The 13,723-nt window shown below is 38.9% G+C and overlaps 2 protein-coding genes across 5 annotated transcripts in view; both read right to left on the bottom strand.

The window, feature by feature from the left end:
- Positions 1-6,880, bottom strand: part of SEPTIN8 (septin 8) — a 148,248-nt gene extending 141,368 nt beyond the window's left edge. The window contains exon 1 of the mRNA XM_050792797.1: positions 6,877-6,880. The gene's annotated coding sequence lies outside the window, so the exon portion shown is untranslated. The remainder of the gene's footprint in view (positions 1-6,876) is intronic.
- Positions 1-13,723, bottom strand: part of AFF4 (ALF transcription elongation factor 4) — an 89,912-nt gene that overhangs the window by 15,331 nt on the left and 60,858 nt on the right. For all 4 annotated transcript variants that reach the window (XR_007726211.1, XM_050792744.1, XM_050792746.1 and 1 more), the window contains 7 exons: positions 12,726-12,771; positions 9,196-9,250; positions 8,715-8,752; positions 7,831-7,993; positions 5,911-6,828; positions 2,668-2,756; positions 1,804-2,041 (listed from right to left, as the gene is read on the bottom strand). Coding sequence is in view for 3 of the 4 variants with exons in the window: in XM_050792744.1 (XP_050648701.1) it covers positions 1,804-2,041; positions 2,668-2,756; positions 5,911-6,828; positions 7,831-7,993; positions 8,715-8,752; positions 9,196-9,250; positions 12,726-12,771 (1,547 nt within the window). In the remaining variant the exon portion in view is untranslated. The remainder of the gene's footprint in view (positions 1-1,803; positions 2,042-2,667; positions 2,757-5,910; positions 6,829-7,830; positions 7,994-8,714; positions 8,753-9,195; positions 9,251-12,725; positions 12,772-13,723) is intronic.

Here is a 13,723-nt window from a genome sequence, read left to right as displayed (position 1 = left end):
CCCAGGCTGAAGTGCAGTGGCGCGATCTCGGCTCACTGCAAGCTCCGCCTCCTGGGTTCACGCCATTCTCCTGCCTCAGCCTCCCAAGTAGCTGGGACTACAGGCGCCCACCACCACGCCCGGCTAATTTTTTGTATTTTTAGTAGAGACGGGGTTTCACTGGGTTAGCCAGGATGGTCTCGATCTCCTGACCTCGTGATCCGCCCATCTCGGCCTCCCAAAGTGCTGGGATTACAGGCTTGAGCCACCGCGCCCGGCCTCTAATTTTTTTCTTTAATTGATAGTATTAAAAATAGCATATTTCCTAATTAAATTAGATTGTTATCTAAAAAATTCAAATGTCACTGCCTAACTTGGGAATGGTCAAGACTAACAAATATTAACTTCAATAACTATTAAGTATCAAGAGCTATTGAAATCAAAGTGGTAAGGCCCTATTCTATATTTTGTTGAAAACAATAGAGTACCAAATGACTACATTTGATCTAACAAATATTTCCTCATTACCCAGCAAGTTAAGCACCAGATAAAACACAAAACAAGACACAAAACAAATCTCTGCTTTCAAGAAGCTGACAAACTTCTTGAAGAAACTCCCTTCTTATGTGTGATAGAAGCATACACAGTGATTTTTACCTATGAGATAGCAGAATCCAAAAGAGGAGAGCTCACTTATTTAAAAGCAAAAAAAAAAAAGCAATAGCAGGTTTCAAGAAGCAAGCACAGAGGCCTCAAATCCTACAGTTAAAGGATGGGAAATGGAGAAAAAAACATCAGCAGGCAGATGGAAAACTGGACCAATAAAGCTGACCAATGTAAGAGTCAAGGTCCTAAGCACCTTGTGCTAACACTAAACTACTACAGAAGGAGGCTGTTCAGCTAGAGAAAAAGCTTTCTGTGTATTTAAATTTAAGAAGTTGTTAATTAAAATAGTCTCAATTAAAAAATTTTTAATTTTACCACAGTTAATAAATATAAGAGCTTTAAGGAGTCTTATTTTCCAATTCTCAAACCTTTGCTTACTAAATAATAGGTATTTTCTGATTTGAGTAAATTTGCTTCTGATCAGAACAGTTTAGAAAGCAAACGACCTGGTAAACAAATTGAGGGTGAGAGACTATTAAAGTACAGCCTTGAACAAACTCCTTTGATCCAAATCTCCATCTATAGATGTGAAGAATACTCCCCCCTACACTGTGAGTATCCTAGGAATAATAATTAGAAATAATTTCAGTGCTAACTTAGCTAAAGATTTCTTTTTCTATTTCATGAATCAAAGCCAAATGATTGCTTTGTCACTTTACGTAACATAACTAGTTTGTAAAGTATAATTCTGAGAAACTCAAAGCCTATTTCAAACAATATACAAGAACTCAGTCTTAGCAACTAAAACCATTTAGTTCTTATTTTAAAAACTTCCATAACTAACTTTTCCAATTACTGGTTTCTATCTTTTTTTTTTTTAATTCTAAAGCTCTTTTATAGACAGGGTCTCAACATGTTGCCCAGGTTGGACTCAAATTCCTCAAGTGATCCTTCCATTTTAGCCTCCCAAATAGCTGGGACTACAGGTATGAGCCACTGTACCCAGGAGTTTTTATTTCAATGGACCAGCTGACTTACTGTCTTCACAGTCTTACATCACTGTATTCATTTATCAAGATTATTACATATAGAGGGTAAAAGGCATAGGCCTATGTATTTATTAATATGTTACAATAATTTCAAAGCATAGTGTCACCCTGGAAAAGTCACATGGCAAGTTGAGTGATTTTCAAAAGCCCCAGGCCCCCAACACTTTACCTTAACCTCCTTGGAACTACTGGAAGTCTTCCCTTCGGTCTTCTTCTGCTTGGATGTAGAGGAACTGTTTCTGCTGCTGCCACTAGTCTCCTTGCTGTTACTGCTTGACTTTAAGGAAGAAGACTGACTAATAGTCCTCTTCCGAGAGCCATGCTCTGTTTTTGGATCTTTTGAAGGAACAGGCCCAGCAGGAGAAGGCAACAAATCCTTTTCTTTTGCAGCACTCTGCTTAGATGACCTGCCAAACCAAACGAATGCCCTCATTTCTCCACAAAGTAATACAGGGGTAGTTGATTTTTCCATTTCTCTTTGTCTGCTTTCAAGACAAATCTGTTTTTCCCCATTTGATTACTAGGACACATGATTTCTATAAAACAAAATAAGACTGTAAATTCCATGAGGGTAGGCATCTTTTCTGTTTTTATTCCTGTGGTTGTATATCCAGGGCCAAAAACATGACCTACCACTCAGTAGTACTCAATAAATATTGGCTGAATGAATGAACAAAATGATGAATAGTGAATGAAGAGATTACCACTTTTAAGTTGGCAACCAGTCTCTTGGAAATTACAGGTAAGTTTGCCATCTAACCAGAAAGTGGCATACCTTTACTTTAATTCTCCCCTGATACTCACCCCTACCCCAATAAAAAATGAAGAAAGGAAGAATTAATTAAATTTTAAATGTTTTCCATCCCTATTAGCTAAAAGCGAAAGCTCCCACTATTTGGCATATGTTATGTGTGTGCATTTATATAACACTCGCTTACTAAAATGAACACTCAGAGCATGTTAGAAAGTACCCAGTATCAAATGATACACATATATTAACAACATTAGCATGCAACATGTTTTGGGGACGTACTCTCTGTTGCTGGATGGCTTATGGCCTGCTGAATTCTTGTCCTCTGTTTTGGGTTTCTTGCTCTCGCTGGCTCGGCTATCATCTTCATTCTAGATGAAAAACAGAAACTGTGGTCTGATCTTTATTCAACTAACTTCAGCTTCCAGCACTAGCTACCCACAAAGAGTTTATCCCTGATTAAGCATCAGAAAGATAAAAGAGAAGTACAATAATTCATTTAAATAACATTCAAAAAGATTAGGTTTTAAGGCTGAGGTCTCCTATTTTAGATACACAGAACCCAAAGACTGAAACAGATTTCCTACAGTCTCTAAGATGGCATCTTTTCAATGTAATGATTTGAGGGGTGGTATCTGTGAAATTATAATTAAGATATAATTTACATAACATGAAATTCACTCTTCAGAAGTACACAATTCCATAACATTTGGTATATTCAGAGTTGTACAACCATCACCACAATGAATTTTAATTTTATTTATTTATTTATCTGTCGCCCAGGCTGGAGTGCAGTGGCATGATCTCAGCTCACTGCAACCTCTACCTCCCGGGTTCAAGTGATTCTCCTGCCTCAGCCTCCTGGCTAATTTTTTGTATTTTCAGTAGAGATGGGGTTTCATCGTGTTAGCCAGGATGGTCTCAATCTCCTGACCTCATTATCCGCCCATCTCGGCCTCCCAAAGTGCTGGGATTACAGGTTTGAGCCACTGCAGCCGGCTTAATGAATTTTAAAATATGTTCGTTATCCTGAAAACACACTCCATACCCATCTCTTCCTCCCCCAGACACTGACAATCACACTTCATCTTTATAGATTTGCCTATTCTAGACATTTCAGGAAAATGGTATAATTCAATATATGTGGTCTTTGTGGCTCCTTTCATTTAGTGTAACATTTTTAAGGTTCATCCATGTTGCAGCATGGATCAGTACTGCATTCTCATTTATGGCTGAACAGTACTCACTGCATAGAATTTATTCATTCTGTTTAGTCATTCATCAGGTGATGGCCATTTGGGTTGTTTCCACCTTTTGGCTAATATGAATAATGCTACTATGAACATTCAAGTACAAGTTTTTGTGTGGACATATGTTTTCATTTCTCTTGGATATATACCTAGGAGTACAATTGCAGGTCAAAAGGTAACTCTATGTTTAACTTTTTCAGTAACTACCAAACTATGTTCCAAAGCAGTGGTATCATTTCCATTTTCATCAGGACCGTATCAAAGTTCCAACTTTTTCACAACTTTGCCAACAATTTTTGTCATCCCTACTTTTGATTACAGCCCAGCCTAGTGACTGAAAAAACTTTTTGATGGAAAACACAAGTGGTGGGCCCATCCACTGCCAATGTTACTTTTCTAAGTGAATCTAAGTTTTCCTTTTGTTTCAAATATCAGGGCACAAGAATGCAAATATTCTACCATAACACAAGAATCTGTTCCCCTATACAAATGATTAAAGACAGACAAATGAAAACATGAGAAAAAGAAATCTACATCCTTTACTACCCTTAACTGGGTCTTCTCTTAGTACTACCTGCTTTATCTCCAGGTATTGCCCTTGACACTTTATATTTTAAATGCTTGAATATCTTATAAAAGGGCCAGGTGTGGTGGCTGACACCTGTAACGCCAGTGCTTTGGGAGGCTGAGTGGGAGGACTGCTTGATTCCAGGAGTTTGAGACCAGTTTGGGCAACACAGCAAGACACCATCTCTATAAAAAATTAGCCAGGTGTGGGGTCGCATGCCCGTAGTCCTAGCTACTCGGGAGGCTGAGGAGGGAGGATCACTTGAACCCAGGAGTTTGAGGTTACAGTGAGCTATGAATACCATGGTACTCCAGCCTAGGTGACAGAGCAACACCCTGTCTCTAAAAGTAAGAAAAATAAAATAAAATGTTACGAAAAAAGTAATACTTTTTAAGCACAAAAGGACCATTCTTTTTAAATTCCATAAAAAAAATCCTAGGTTCCTAAAGATTAGAGTCCATCATACACAAGCTCTTATTCCACATAATTCTATGAATTAAATCCCACAGCCAAGTCTAGCAATCTGAGGCTGTGGGCTACAGGGGCCAGTGGCCCTAAACAGCTTACTAGTTCAGCAAAACATCCCTGTACAATGATAATGGAAACTCATTAGCTATAGTAAGGAGAGCAGTAAGCATTGGTTTTCTAAAAATTCAAATAATGTGGACAATTTCAATTTTTAAAGATTCAAAAAAGAAGTGAGGTATTATTCTAATTTGTCTGAATATATATCATCTGCACATGGCACTGTGGTTTTATGAAAAGGAGAGAGGAAAATATCTCACGCCATTTTAAGAAAGTGCTCTACTCTCCCTGTAATATACGTGATTCTCACGTCAACTGGAGTGGTGTTTGTGTTCCAAGTTTACTTGGTAAGGCCATTCTGGTACCTATCTGTTCAGCTACTCAAACTTAACTTCTAGTCTTTCACGATCATACACATGTATCAGGGGAAATTACAGTATTCTTTGATATAGACTACTTAAAACTTTACGTTCTCCTGAAAATTCCTCACTAGAGCTGAAAAGATCAGGCTGTTTTTCCCACAGAGTCTCTATATTTGTAGTGATTCAGATCTCTTCATTGTATGATTATTATCCTCCAATCATAGACATGCGTGAATTTTCACATTTCCTCAGTCTAAGAAAAGCAGACCTTAAATGTACAAATTTTGCCTCTATATCCAAAATTATCTTGGAAGTATTTAGGGATGAGAGCTGGCTATGAGCCAACAGTATTTTTAGTTCTGACCTTTGTTAAGGAAGAGAAGCTGGGGCACAGAGGTGCACAGCAGATGAGTTATTAAAAGTGTGCCTTGGTCTGGGTGTATGACATAAGAAAATGGTAGGGATTATAACAATCTGGGGAGTACGTATCCAAAACTAAAAACACCTACAACCAAAATGTTGAGAATGTTGCAAATGCCTGTTTGCAAGTTGCTGCTCTCTAACCTCTACACCGGTCAGCGAAAAGCACTGGCTCATTTCTTATTTCATTAGCAACTATCCTGCTTTAACTGAAGGACACAGGCAAGAATCACAGAAATCTTCAAGAGACTGTTCCATAAGTAGCCTCAAGTGGGCCTTGGGTTTACCCACTATTTTCCTTCAGTTTATGACCTGCCTTGTTACTTTGTGGCTTACTGAGATTTCCACCGCATTTCAGATTCTGATGTTTCAAAACAGACAACAAAAACCCTTCACAAACCTTATGCTTCCTCTTGCCTTTGTTGGAAACTTTTTCTGAGGCTTGTTTCTGAGCCTCTCTCGTGTGCTTTTCTGGCACATTTTTCTTTTCCCCCTTGGGCGGCTCTGTTTCTTTGTAAGGCTTTCCTGGTATTCTAGTCAAAAGATTCAGGTCAATCTTCACAATAAGTGGATACCTGTCATCAGGCTCACTGAGGGGTGAAAGAAGTTCCTTCTCTTCCATAGGAGAGAACATTCGTTGCCGAAAAAAGCTATCTTCTTCCTCCACTGAGGAGGGCTTAACAGGAGTCCTATTGCTCTCGGGGTACTTAGGAGTTTGTGAGGAAGGAGGAAGGCTCTCGCTTTCATCTGAATCTGAGGATGAGGTATCTGTTTCTATGATTTCCCTTGATTTCTGGGAAGATTTACTTGTTGATTTATATTTCTTTTTCTCTGCTGTAGGTCGAGGGGAAGACTTAGACTCCTTCTTTATATTGGGTTTCCTTGAGCCTTTGGTGGCTGCTTTGTGTCTGCTGGAGGGCATGCTGCTAGCCAAGTCTACAGGAGTTTCACTTTCTATCTTCAGGCCTCCACGAGGCTCTTCAGCAGCTGTCTTCTCAGCCTTTTTGGGTTGTTTTTTGCCTACAGTTCTTCTCTGTGTTGTGCTGTCACTCTGTGCAGGAGATTTCTGCCTCCCACGCCCACTTTCTGATCCCTTTTGGATGGTTTTGGAGTCTCGTCCAGGAGTAGCGGAACTCGTTTCTTTAGGTCCACTTGTATCAGTGTAGCTATTCCCAGTGCCCTGCTCTCGGCCTTCCTTTTTGTAGCCTTGAGATGATGGGATGTTACTGTCCACTGAAGAAGCGGGTGACACTTTATGTGGGTTCACTTTATTCAGCCAATTATCAAGTTGCCATTTGTTTGTTGGCGGGGGTTCAGGCTGAAAAACAGAGAAACATGTATGCTTTTTTCAATAGTGAAGCGTTCTCCCCCCTTTACAACCTCAAAGAAGAGGAAAAACCACAATGCCTAATGCAACAAAAGCATTTACTTGCCATGGTTCTCTATGAACCAAAGCAAAGGGCTGAGTATTGACTATTAGCTCTTATCATCTGATCATCTGAATAAGAAGATAAGCGGCCGGGCACGGTGGCTCACACCTGTAATCCCAGCACTTTGGGAGGCTGAGGTGGGCGGATCATGAGGTCAGGGGTTTGAGACCAGTCTGACCAACATGGTGAAATCCCGTTTCTACTAAAAATACAAAAATTAGCCAGGTGTGGTGGCACACGCCTGTAATCGCAGCTACTCAGGAGGCTGAGGCAGGAGAATCACTTGAACCCGGGAGGCAGAGGTTGCAGTGAGCCAAAATTGAGCCAATGCACTCCAGCCTGGGTGACAGAGTAAGATTCCGTCTTCAAAAAAAAAAAAAAAAGATAAGCTTAATGTGATATGTGACCTTTAAATAGCAAATATTCCTATTCAAGAATCCAATTTCAAAGGTATAATTACAAATGGCCATACAGAATATTTAATTCTAGAAAGTAAACAAATGATGTAGGTACAAAGAGAGATTTTTAACTGCAACTTAACAAGCTATACTAAAATTACATTACATAAGATTCTTTTTATCAACAACGTGATGTTCTTTGTAACTACAGAACATGAATTACCATGTTGAGTTATAAAAATAAAAGACCAAACTAAAGGTACACAATATTTTAGTGACCTGTAATATGCCAAGCAGTTCCTAATCTAGACCGAATTTGTTCAAACAACAAGGAATCATCTAGGTTTCCTCCAAGGTACACAGTACAATTTCTTTTTGTCAGAATATGGAACGTTCTTTCCTTCTCCTTTTATATTTGAATCAGGTTTTAAATGGACATCACCAAGGACCCTGAGAGGGCCTATGGGAGGTACCCCCTTCCCTCTGTCTCACCTCAGGAGATGCACTCTGGGATGGCTCATTTGCCTCACTGTCACTGGAACTACTTTCACTCTCTGAGTCAGATCCAGAGCTGCTTTCAGATCCACTGTGGCTACTAGAATCATCCCTGGAGTTATCTGCTCCTTCACTATTATGATGTGAAGGTTCAGAATTACTAAAAGAGATGAAATATACAAATGTCCAAAGTTTATTTTACATTGACAACAGGAAAACATCCAAATCGGACAACCAACTTTCTTTTTTTCTTTTCTTTCTTTTTTTTTTTTTAGATGGAGTCTTGCTCTGTCGCCCAGGCTGGAGTGCAGTGGCGCGATCTCGGCTCACTGCAACCTCCATCTCCCAGGTTCAAGCAATTCTTCTGTCTCAGCCTCCCAAGTAGCTGGGACTACAGGCGCCCGCCACCACGCCCGGCTAATTTTTGTATTTTTAGTAGAGACGGGGTTTCACCATATTGGTCAGGCGGGTCTCAAACTTCTGGCCTCAGGTGATCCGCCCACTTCGGCCTCCCAAAGTGCTGGGATTACAGGCGTGAGCCACCACGTCCAGCCACAACTTTCTTTAAAATGTTTACTATGTGTTACACTGCTGCAATTCTATGAATCCAGAACTTCACTGTAAATGAAATGAACAATTCTTTTTAAAAATTTCTGATGTGCTACTTAGGTATTAATACTCACCTTTTAAAAACAGTTTGAGATATAATACACAAATCACCCACTTTAAGTGTATAATTCAATGACTTTTAGTTAATTTACAGAGTTGTACAACCACTATCAAAACTGATATTTACCTATAAGTCCACTTATTATATCCCTGCAATGTTATCAGGCTGACCCAACTCTTACCAATAAAACAGAAAAGAAAAGGATGCCCACCTTCCTGGTGTACTCCTCGGCATTGTCTTATCACAATCCTAAAATTAAAACATAAGAAGGAATCTGTGAATGAATAAACAGTATTCTATTTGCTTAGTGTGAATAATATCTGAACTCTTAACAGAAAAAACTAGCTTCTCTAATGTATGCAACTATGTTTAACACTTACACTGTTTTTACCTAAAGAGTAACTGAACTGCCCGAATACGATCAAAAGCTTTGTTAATAGTTATTATTGTCAATAATCTACTGCTTCATGAGTATGTTTTGATCCATAATAAATGTTGAGGAAAACCCAATTTTTTAAAAAAATAAGAAAAAAATGGAGATTGAAATACAGAGAAAAAAACTACAACATTCCAGTGTCAGAAAGCTTATAAGAAGAAATTTATTTTAAGTAACAAATGCATAATTCAATTATCATTTTTATAAAATACAAATACTATGTGAGACTGGCAAAATAATACAATAGTAGACACACCTGTTCCCCATCACTGTCTTCACTGCTGCTTAGTTTTAAGTCATCTTTTAACATACTAGAGGGAAAAGGCAGAAAGGATTATTATTTTTGGAACAGTTTACATGGTATGCCAGGGTACTAAATATCTACTAAAAATTCTAGAAATAATTACTGTGGTAGCCACAGATTTAACCAAAAAACAAAACACCAGTAAGTCTTATTCCATCTGGTTTGGTTCAAAATCTCAAAATTGAGAATGGAGGAATTTAACCATTCCATAAGCTCTATCCTTCCCATGAATAAAATATTCATCTTTTTTTTTTTTTTTTTTTTTTTTGAGACGGAGTCTCACGCTGTTGCCCAGGCTGGAGTGCAGTGGCGCGATCTCGGCTCACTGCAAGCTCCGCCTCCTGGGTTCACGCCATTCTCCTGCCTCAGCCTCCTGAGTAGCTGGGACTACAGGCGCCCGCCACCGCGCCCGGCTAATTTTTTGTATTTTTAGTAGAGACGGGGTTTCACTGTGGTCTCGATCTCCTGACCTTGTGATCCGCCCGCCTCGGCCTCCCAAAGTGCTGGGATTACAGGCTTGAGCCACCGTGCCCGGCCTATTCATCTTTTCTAATTAAACAAAATCTACTTTCTATAAACTCTCATATTCAGTTCTGTAGTCTCTAACTTTTCCCCTAGGTGCACACACACGTTCATGATTAAAAATTAACAAAGTCATACCCAACAATCCACTCAAGAGATATAACTCCTAAAAAGAAGGAAGATAAAATGAAAGCATCAAGCAATTCTTCCTTTGTTCCCCATGTTCCACAAAGAGAGATTAGTGTAACTGATGACAACTGGGTAACTGTGAAAACCAGAACAGTTTCCTAAGCCAAAGTTCTAGTTCATAAATGCCTTGCTATGAAACAAAGTGCCCTCTGTAGAAATAAATATTTTGGGTAAAAGTCTTGGCTATATAGCAAAAATGACTATGTAAGAGTGTGTGTGTGTGTGTTTGTGACTAAGAGTGTGTGTGTGTGTGTGTGTGTGTGTGTGTGTGTTTTTGAGACCGAGTCTCGCTCTGTCATCCAGGCTGGAGTGCAGTGGCACAATCTCGGCTCACTGCAAGCTCTGCTTCCCGGGTTCACGCCATTCTCCTGCCTCAGCCTCCCGAGTAGCTTGGACTACAGGTGCCCACCACCACGCCCGGCTAATTTTTTGTATTTTTATAGAGACAGGGTTTCACCGTGTTAGCCAGGATGGTCTCGATCTCCTGACCTCGTGATCCACCTGCCTCGGCCTCCCAAAGTGCTGGGATTAAGGCATGAGTCACTGCGCATGGCTGACTATGTATATATTTTTAAAACTCCCAAATTCTGGCCGGGTGCGGTGGCTCACGCCTGTAATCCCACTACTTTGGAAGGCTGTGGGCAAATCACCTGAGGTCATGAGTTTGAGACCAGCCAGGCCAACAGGGTGAAACTTTGTCTCTACTAAAAATACAAAAATTAGCCTGGCGTGGTGGTGGGCACCTGTAGCCTAGCTACCTGGGAGGCTGAGGTAGGAGGAGAATCACTTGAACCCAGGAGCTGGAGGTTGCAGGGAGATGACATCCCATCACTGCACTCTAGCCTAGGCGACAGAGTGAGACTCTGTCTCAAAAAAACAAAACAACAACAAACAAACAAAAAAAACTCCCAAGTTCCAAAATCTCCCTTGATCAAAATTCAAATCAATTTAAACACGTACACACATATACTATAAGCTGACAGTTTCTGGAATTTGTTTTTGAAAGCAAAATTAAAGATGTAAATTTTCTTTTAAGGTCATAAAATCAAAACCATTAAACTTAAAATTTTCTACGTAACAGCCCACAAAACATTCCTTGTCTTTTTACATGGGAGGAAAAATTAATACAAAGTTTAGGGAGAACTACAACTAGAAAAATGTCTAATTTCTCATTACCAGTAATTCCATTACCTTTCTTAAAATTTCATGACAATCTCCAATCAGCGAGAAGGAAATCTTCTTTCACTCTAATAACTACTTGTACTCTTCCCCCTCAAAGTTTAACCTACATTTCTATATCTGACCCTAAGTTCAAAATATTATATATTAAACATCACCCTGAAATAAAGTAACCAGATGATTTTTAAGACTGGCCCAATTAAACAGAACAGGGAAAAAAGAGTTTTCTTTCAGACAGGGGCTTAGTGCATCTATCTCTATGACTGATTTTCCTCTAAGGAAATGTACTTACTCTGAATTCTCTTGGCCCTTATGATTTAACAATGGCAGCTCAATGAACTTGTTTACACAGGTCAATATGTCAAAGCTTTTACCAGACTGCTCAGAGCCCTGCATGAGTTTGTTCCCTCACAACCAAAGTGATAGGTATAGATATGGTAAGTACATTTCCGTTCTTTACATATAAATAAGTATGATGGATAGGAATATAATTTGAATTTTTCAGCAGTAAGGGGGGTGCTTCTTGTGTTCTTGTATTTTTCATTCTTAGTTCTTTAATTCAGCTGAAGTGCTACCAGTCTAGGGTCATCATAGTAGTTTGTGACTGTGGCATGGAAAGCTGACACTGTAGTCGCTGCTTCTTTAGAATTTTGTTTTAATCACTGAATTAACCTGTGGTCTCAGGAATTCAGGAGTTCATTCTTTAAGTTGGAATTTATTTTCATCCAATACATTACCCTGTTACATTTTTATATATATTTCTGCTTCTACCAACAAAATAAAAATAAGAAAACTTAAAGACAGTACAAACTATGTATGTTACTTAATCTAGTGGTTAAATGAATGGCTTGGCCTAAAGAAGAATCCTGTATTTATTTTATGACTTCTTTATTCAATATAAATTAGGAATATACACAGAAAAATATACACATACAACTCTCAGATGAGAAAAAACCATGATCTCAGAGCAGAGGTAGGCAAACTGTGGCCCACAAGCCAAATCCAACCTACCACATTGTTTTAAAGAGTGTGGCTGGAATACAGCCACACTTATGGTCTATAGCTGCTTTCATACTACAAATGGCAGAGCTGAGCAGTCAAAACACAGACTATGTGGCTCTGAAAGCCTAAATATTTCACTATCTGACCCTTTACATAAAAATTTGCATGCTCATGCCTTAAAAGGTCAATATTTCTTTTATTTTTTAATTTTTCTGAGACCGAGTCTCGCTCTGTGGCCCAGGCTAGAGTGAAGTGGCACGATTTTGGCTCCCTACACCTCTGCCTCCCAGGTTCAAGTAATTCTCCTGCCTCAGCCTTCCAAGTAGCTGGGATAACAGGTGCTTGCCACCATGCCTGGCTAATTTTTTGTATTTTTAGTAGAGAAGGGGTTTCACCACGTTGGCCAGGCTGGTCTCGAACTCCTGACCTCATGTGATCTGCCTGCCTTGGCCTCCCAAAGTGCTGGGATTACAGGTGTGAGCCACCCTGCCCAGCCTCAATATTTCTAAATATTGTTCAAAATACCCAGATATTACAGGTAACTTTTAGCGAAAACAATACACATTAAACTCATTAAGCAATAAACTTACGATTTAGACTGGTGCCCATTTGAAGTTTTAGAAGGATTATATCTTTCTGGAACAAAAAGAATGAAGTGAGCAACTAAAGTATGGCTATTTAGACTGTAAAATGTCTATGTAAAATACCCTCAAATAAATGTAAATCAAACAATGAAATATAATTCTTCAACCACCAAACTGGTAACATCAACAAGCCCAATAATATGAGATACTAGTGACTACAGGGGAAATAAGCATGTGTACATGTTGCTGGTAGGACTGTAAACTCATATGACCTTCTTGAAGAGCAATCTGGTAATACCTTCTCAGTACTGTAACTATACTGCTAAGTGACTTAGTAATTCCAATGAAAGGAATTTACATTACAGGTATAATCTTGAGGAATACACAAACACACAAGCACACACTCGGGAATGTTTATTATAGCCTGGTTTGTAATGGCAAAAACTGGAAAAAAAAATGTCCATCGATAGGAGACTAGTGAAATAAATTATGGTATTTTCATACTATAACTAGAGTTTTATGCTGTTATAGAAATAGCTCTAAAACAAACAAAGTGAAAAACACAAATAATGAGTAGAGGCAGCTTATGATCCCATTTGTGAACAGCTTTCAGAAGAGAGAATGGGAGAAGAGTAGAAGGATGAAGTATTCTTAAAAGAAGATGACTAGGGAAAACAAGCTGAGAAAAAAAGGAAATAAAAAGAAGAGAGAAAATGTAAATTTTCTGGCCTATAGTTAGCTATTTTCTGCATTTTAACATTTTCTGCATATCAACAATGTCAGATCCCTTTTTCCTGTAGCTACAGCCTTTAAGGTGGAACTAAGAAATTGATATACAAAGAAAGCGTAACATCAAAAGAGGTATTCTCCTAGTTTTATCTCTGCATTAAGATCACTGAAGATAAATTAAGGATCAAAAAGTTCCACATTTTCATTTCCAAAATACCTTATGACTAGTATAAATCTACCTTAATTAAGAAGTTACTGCTCTTGGCAAAAAGAAT

Source organism: Macaca thibetana, chromosome 6, assembly GCF_024542745.1.
Source record: "Macaca thibetana thibetana isolate TM-01 chromosome 6, ASM2454274v1, whole genome shotgun sequence".
Taxonomy (NCBI): Eukaryota; Metazoa; Chordata; class Mammalia; order Primates; family Cercopithecidae; genus Macaca; species Macaca thibetana.
Note: the sequence above shows the minus strand (reverse complement) of the source record. Positions and strands in the feature narration are given on the sequence as shown.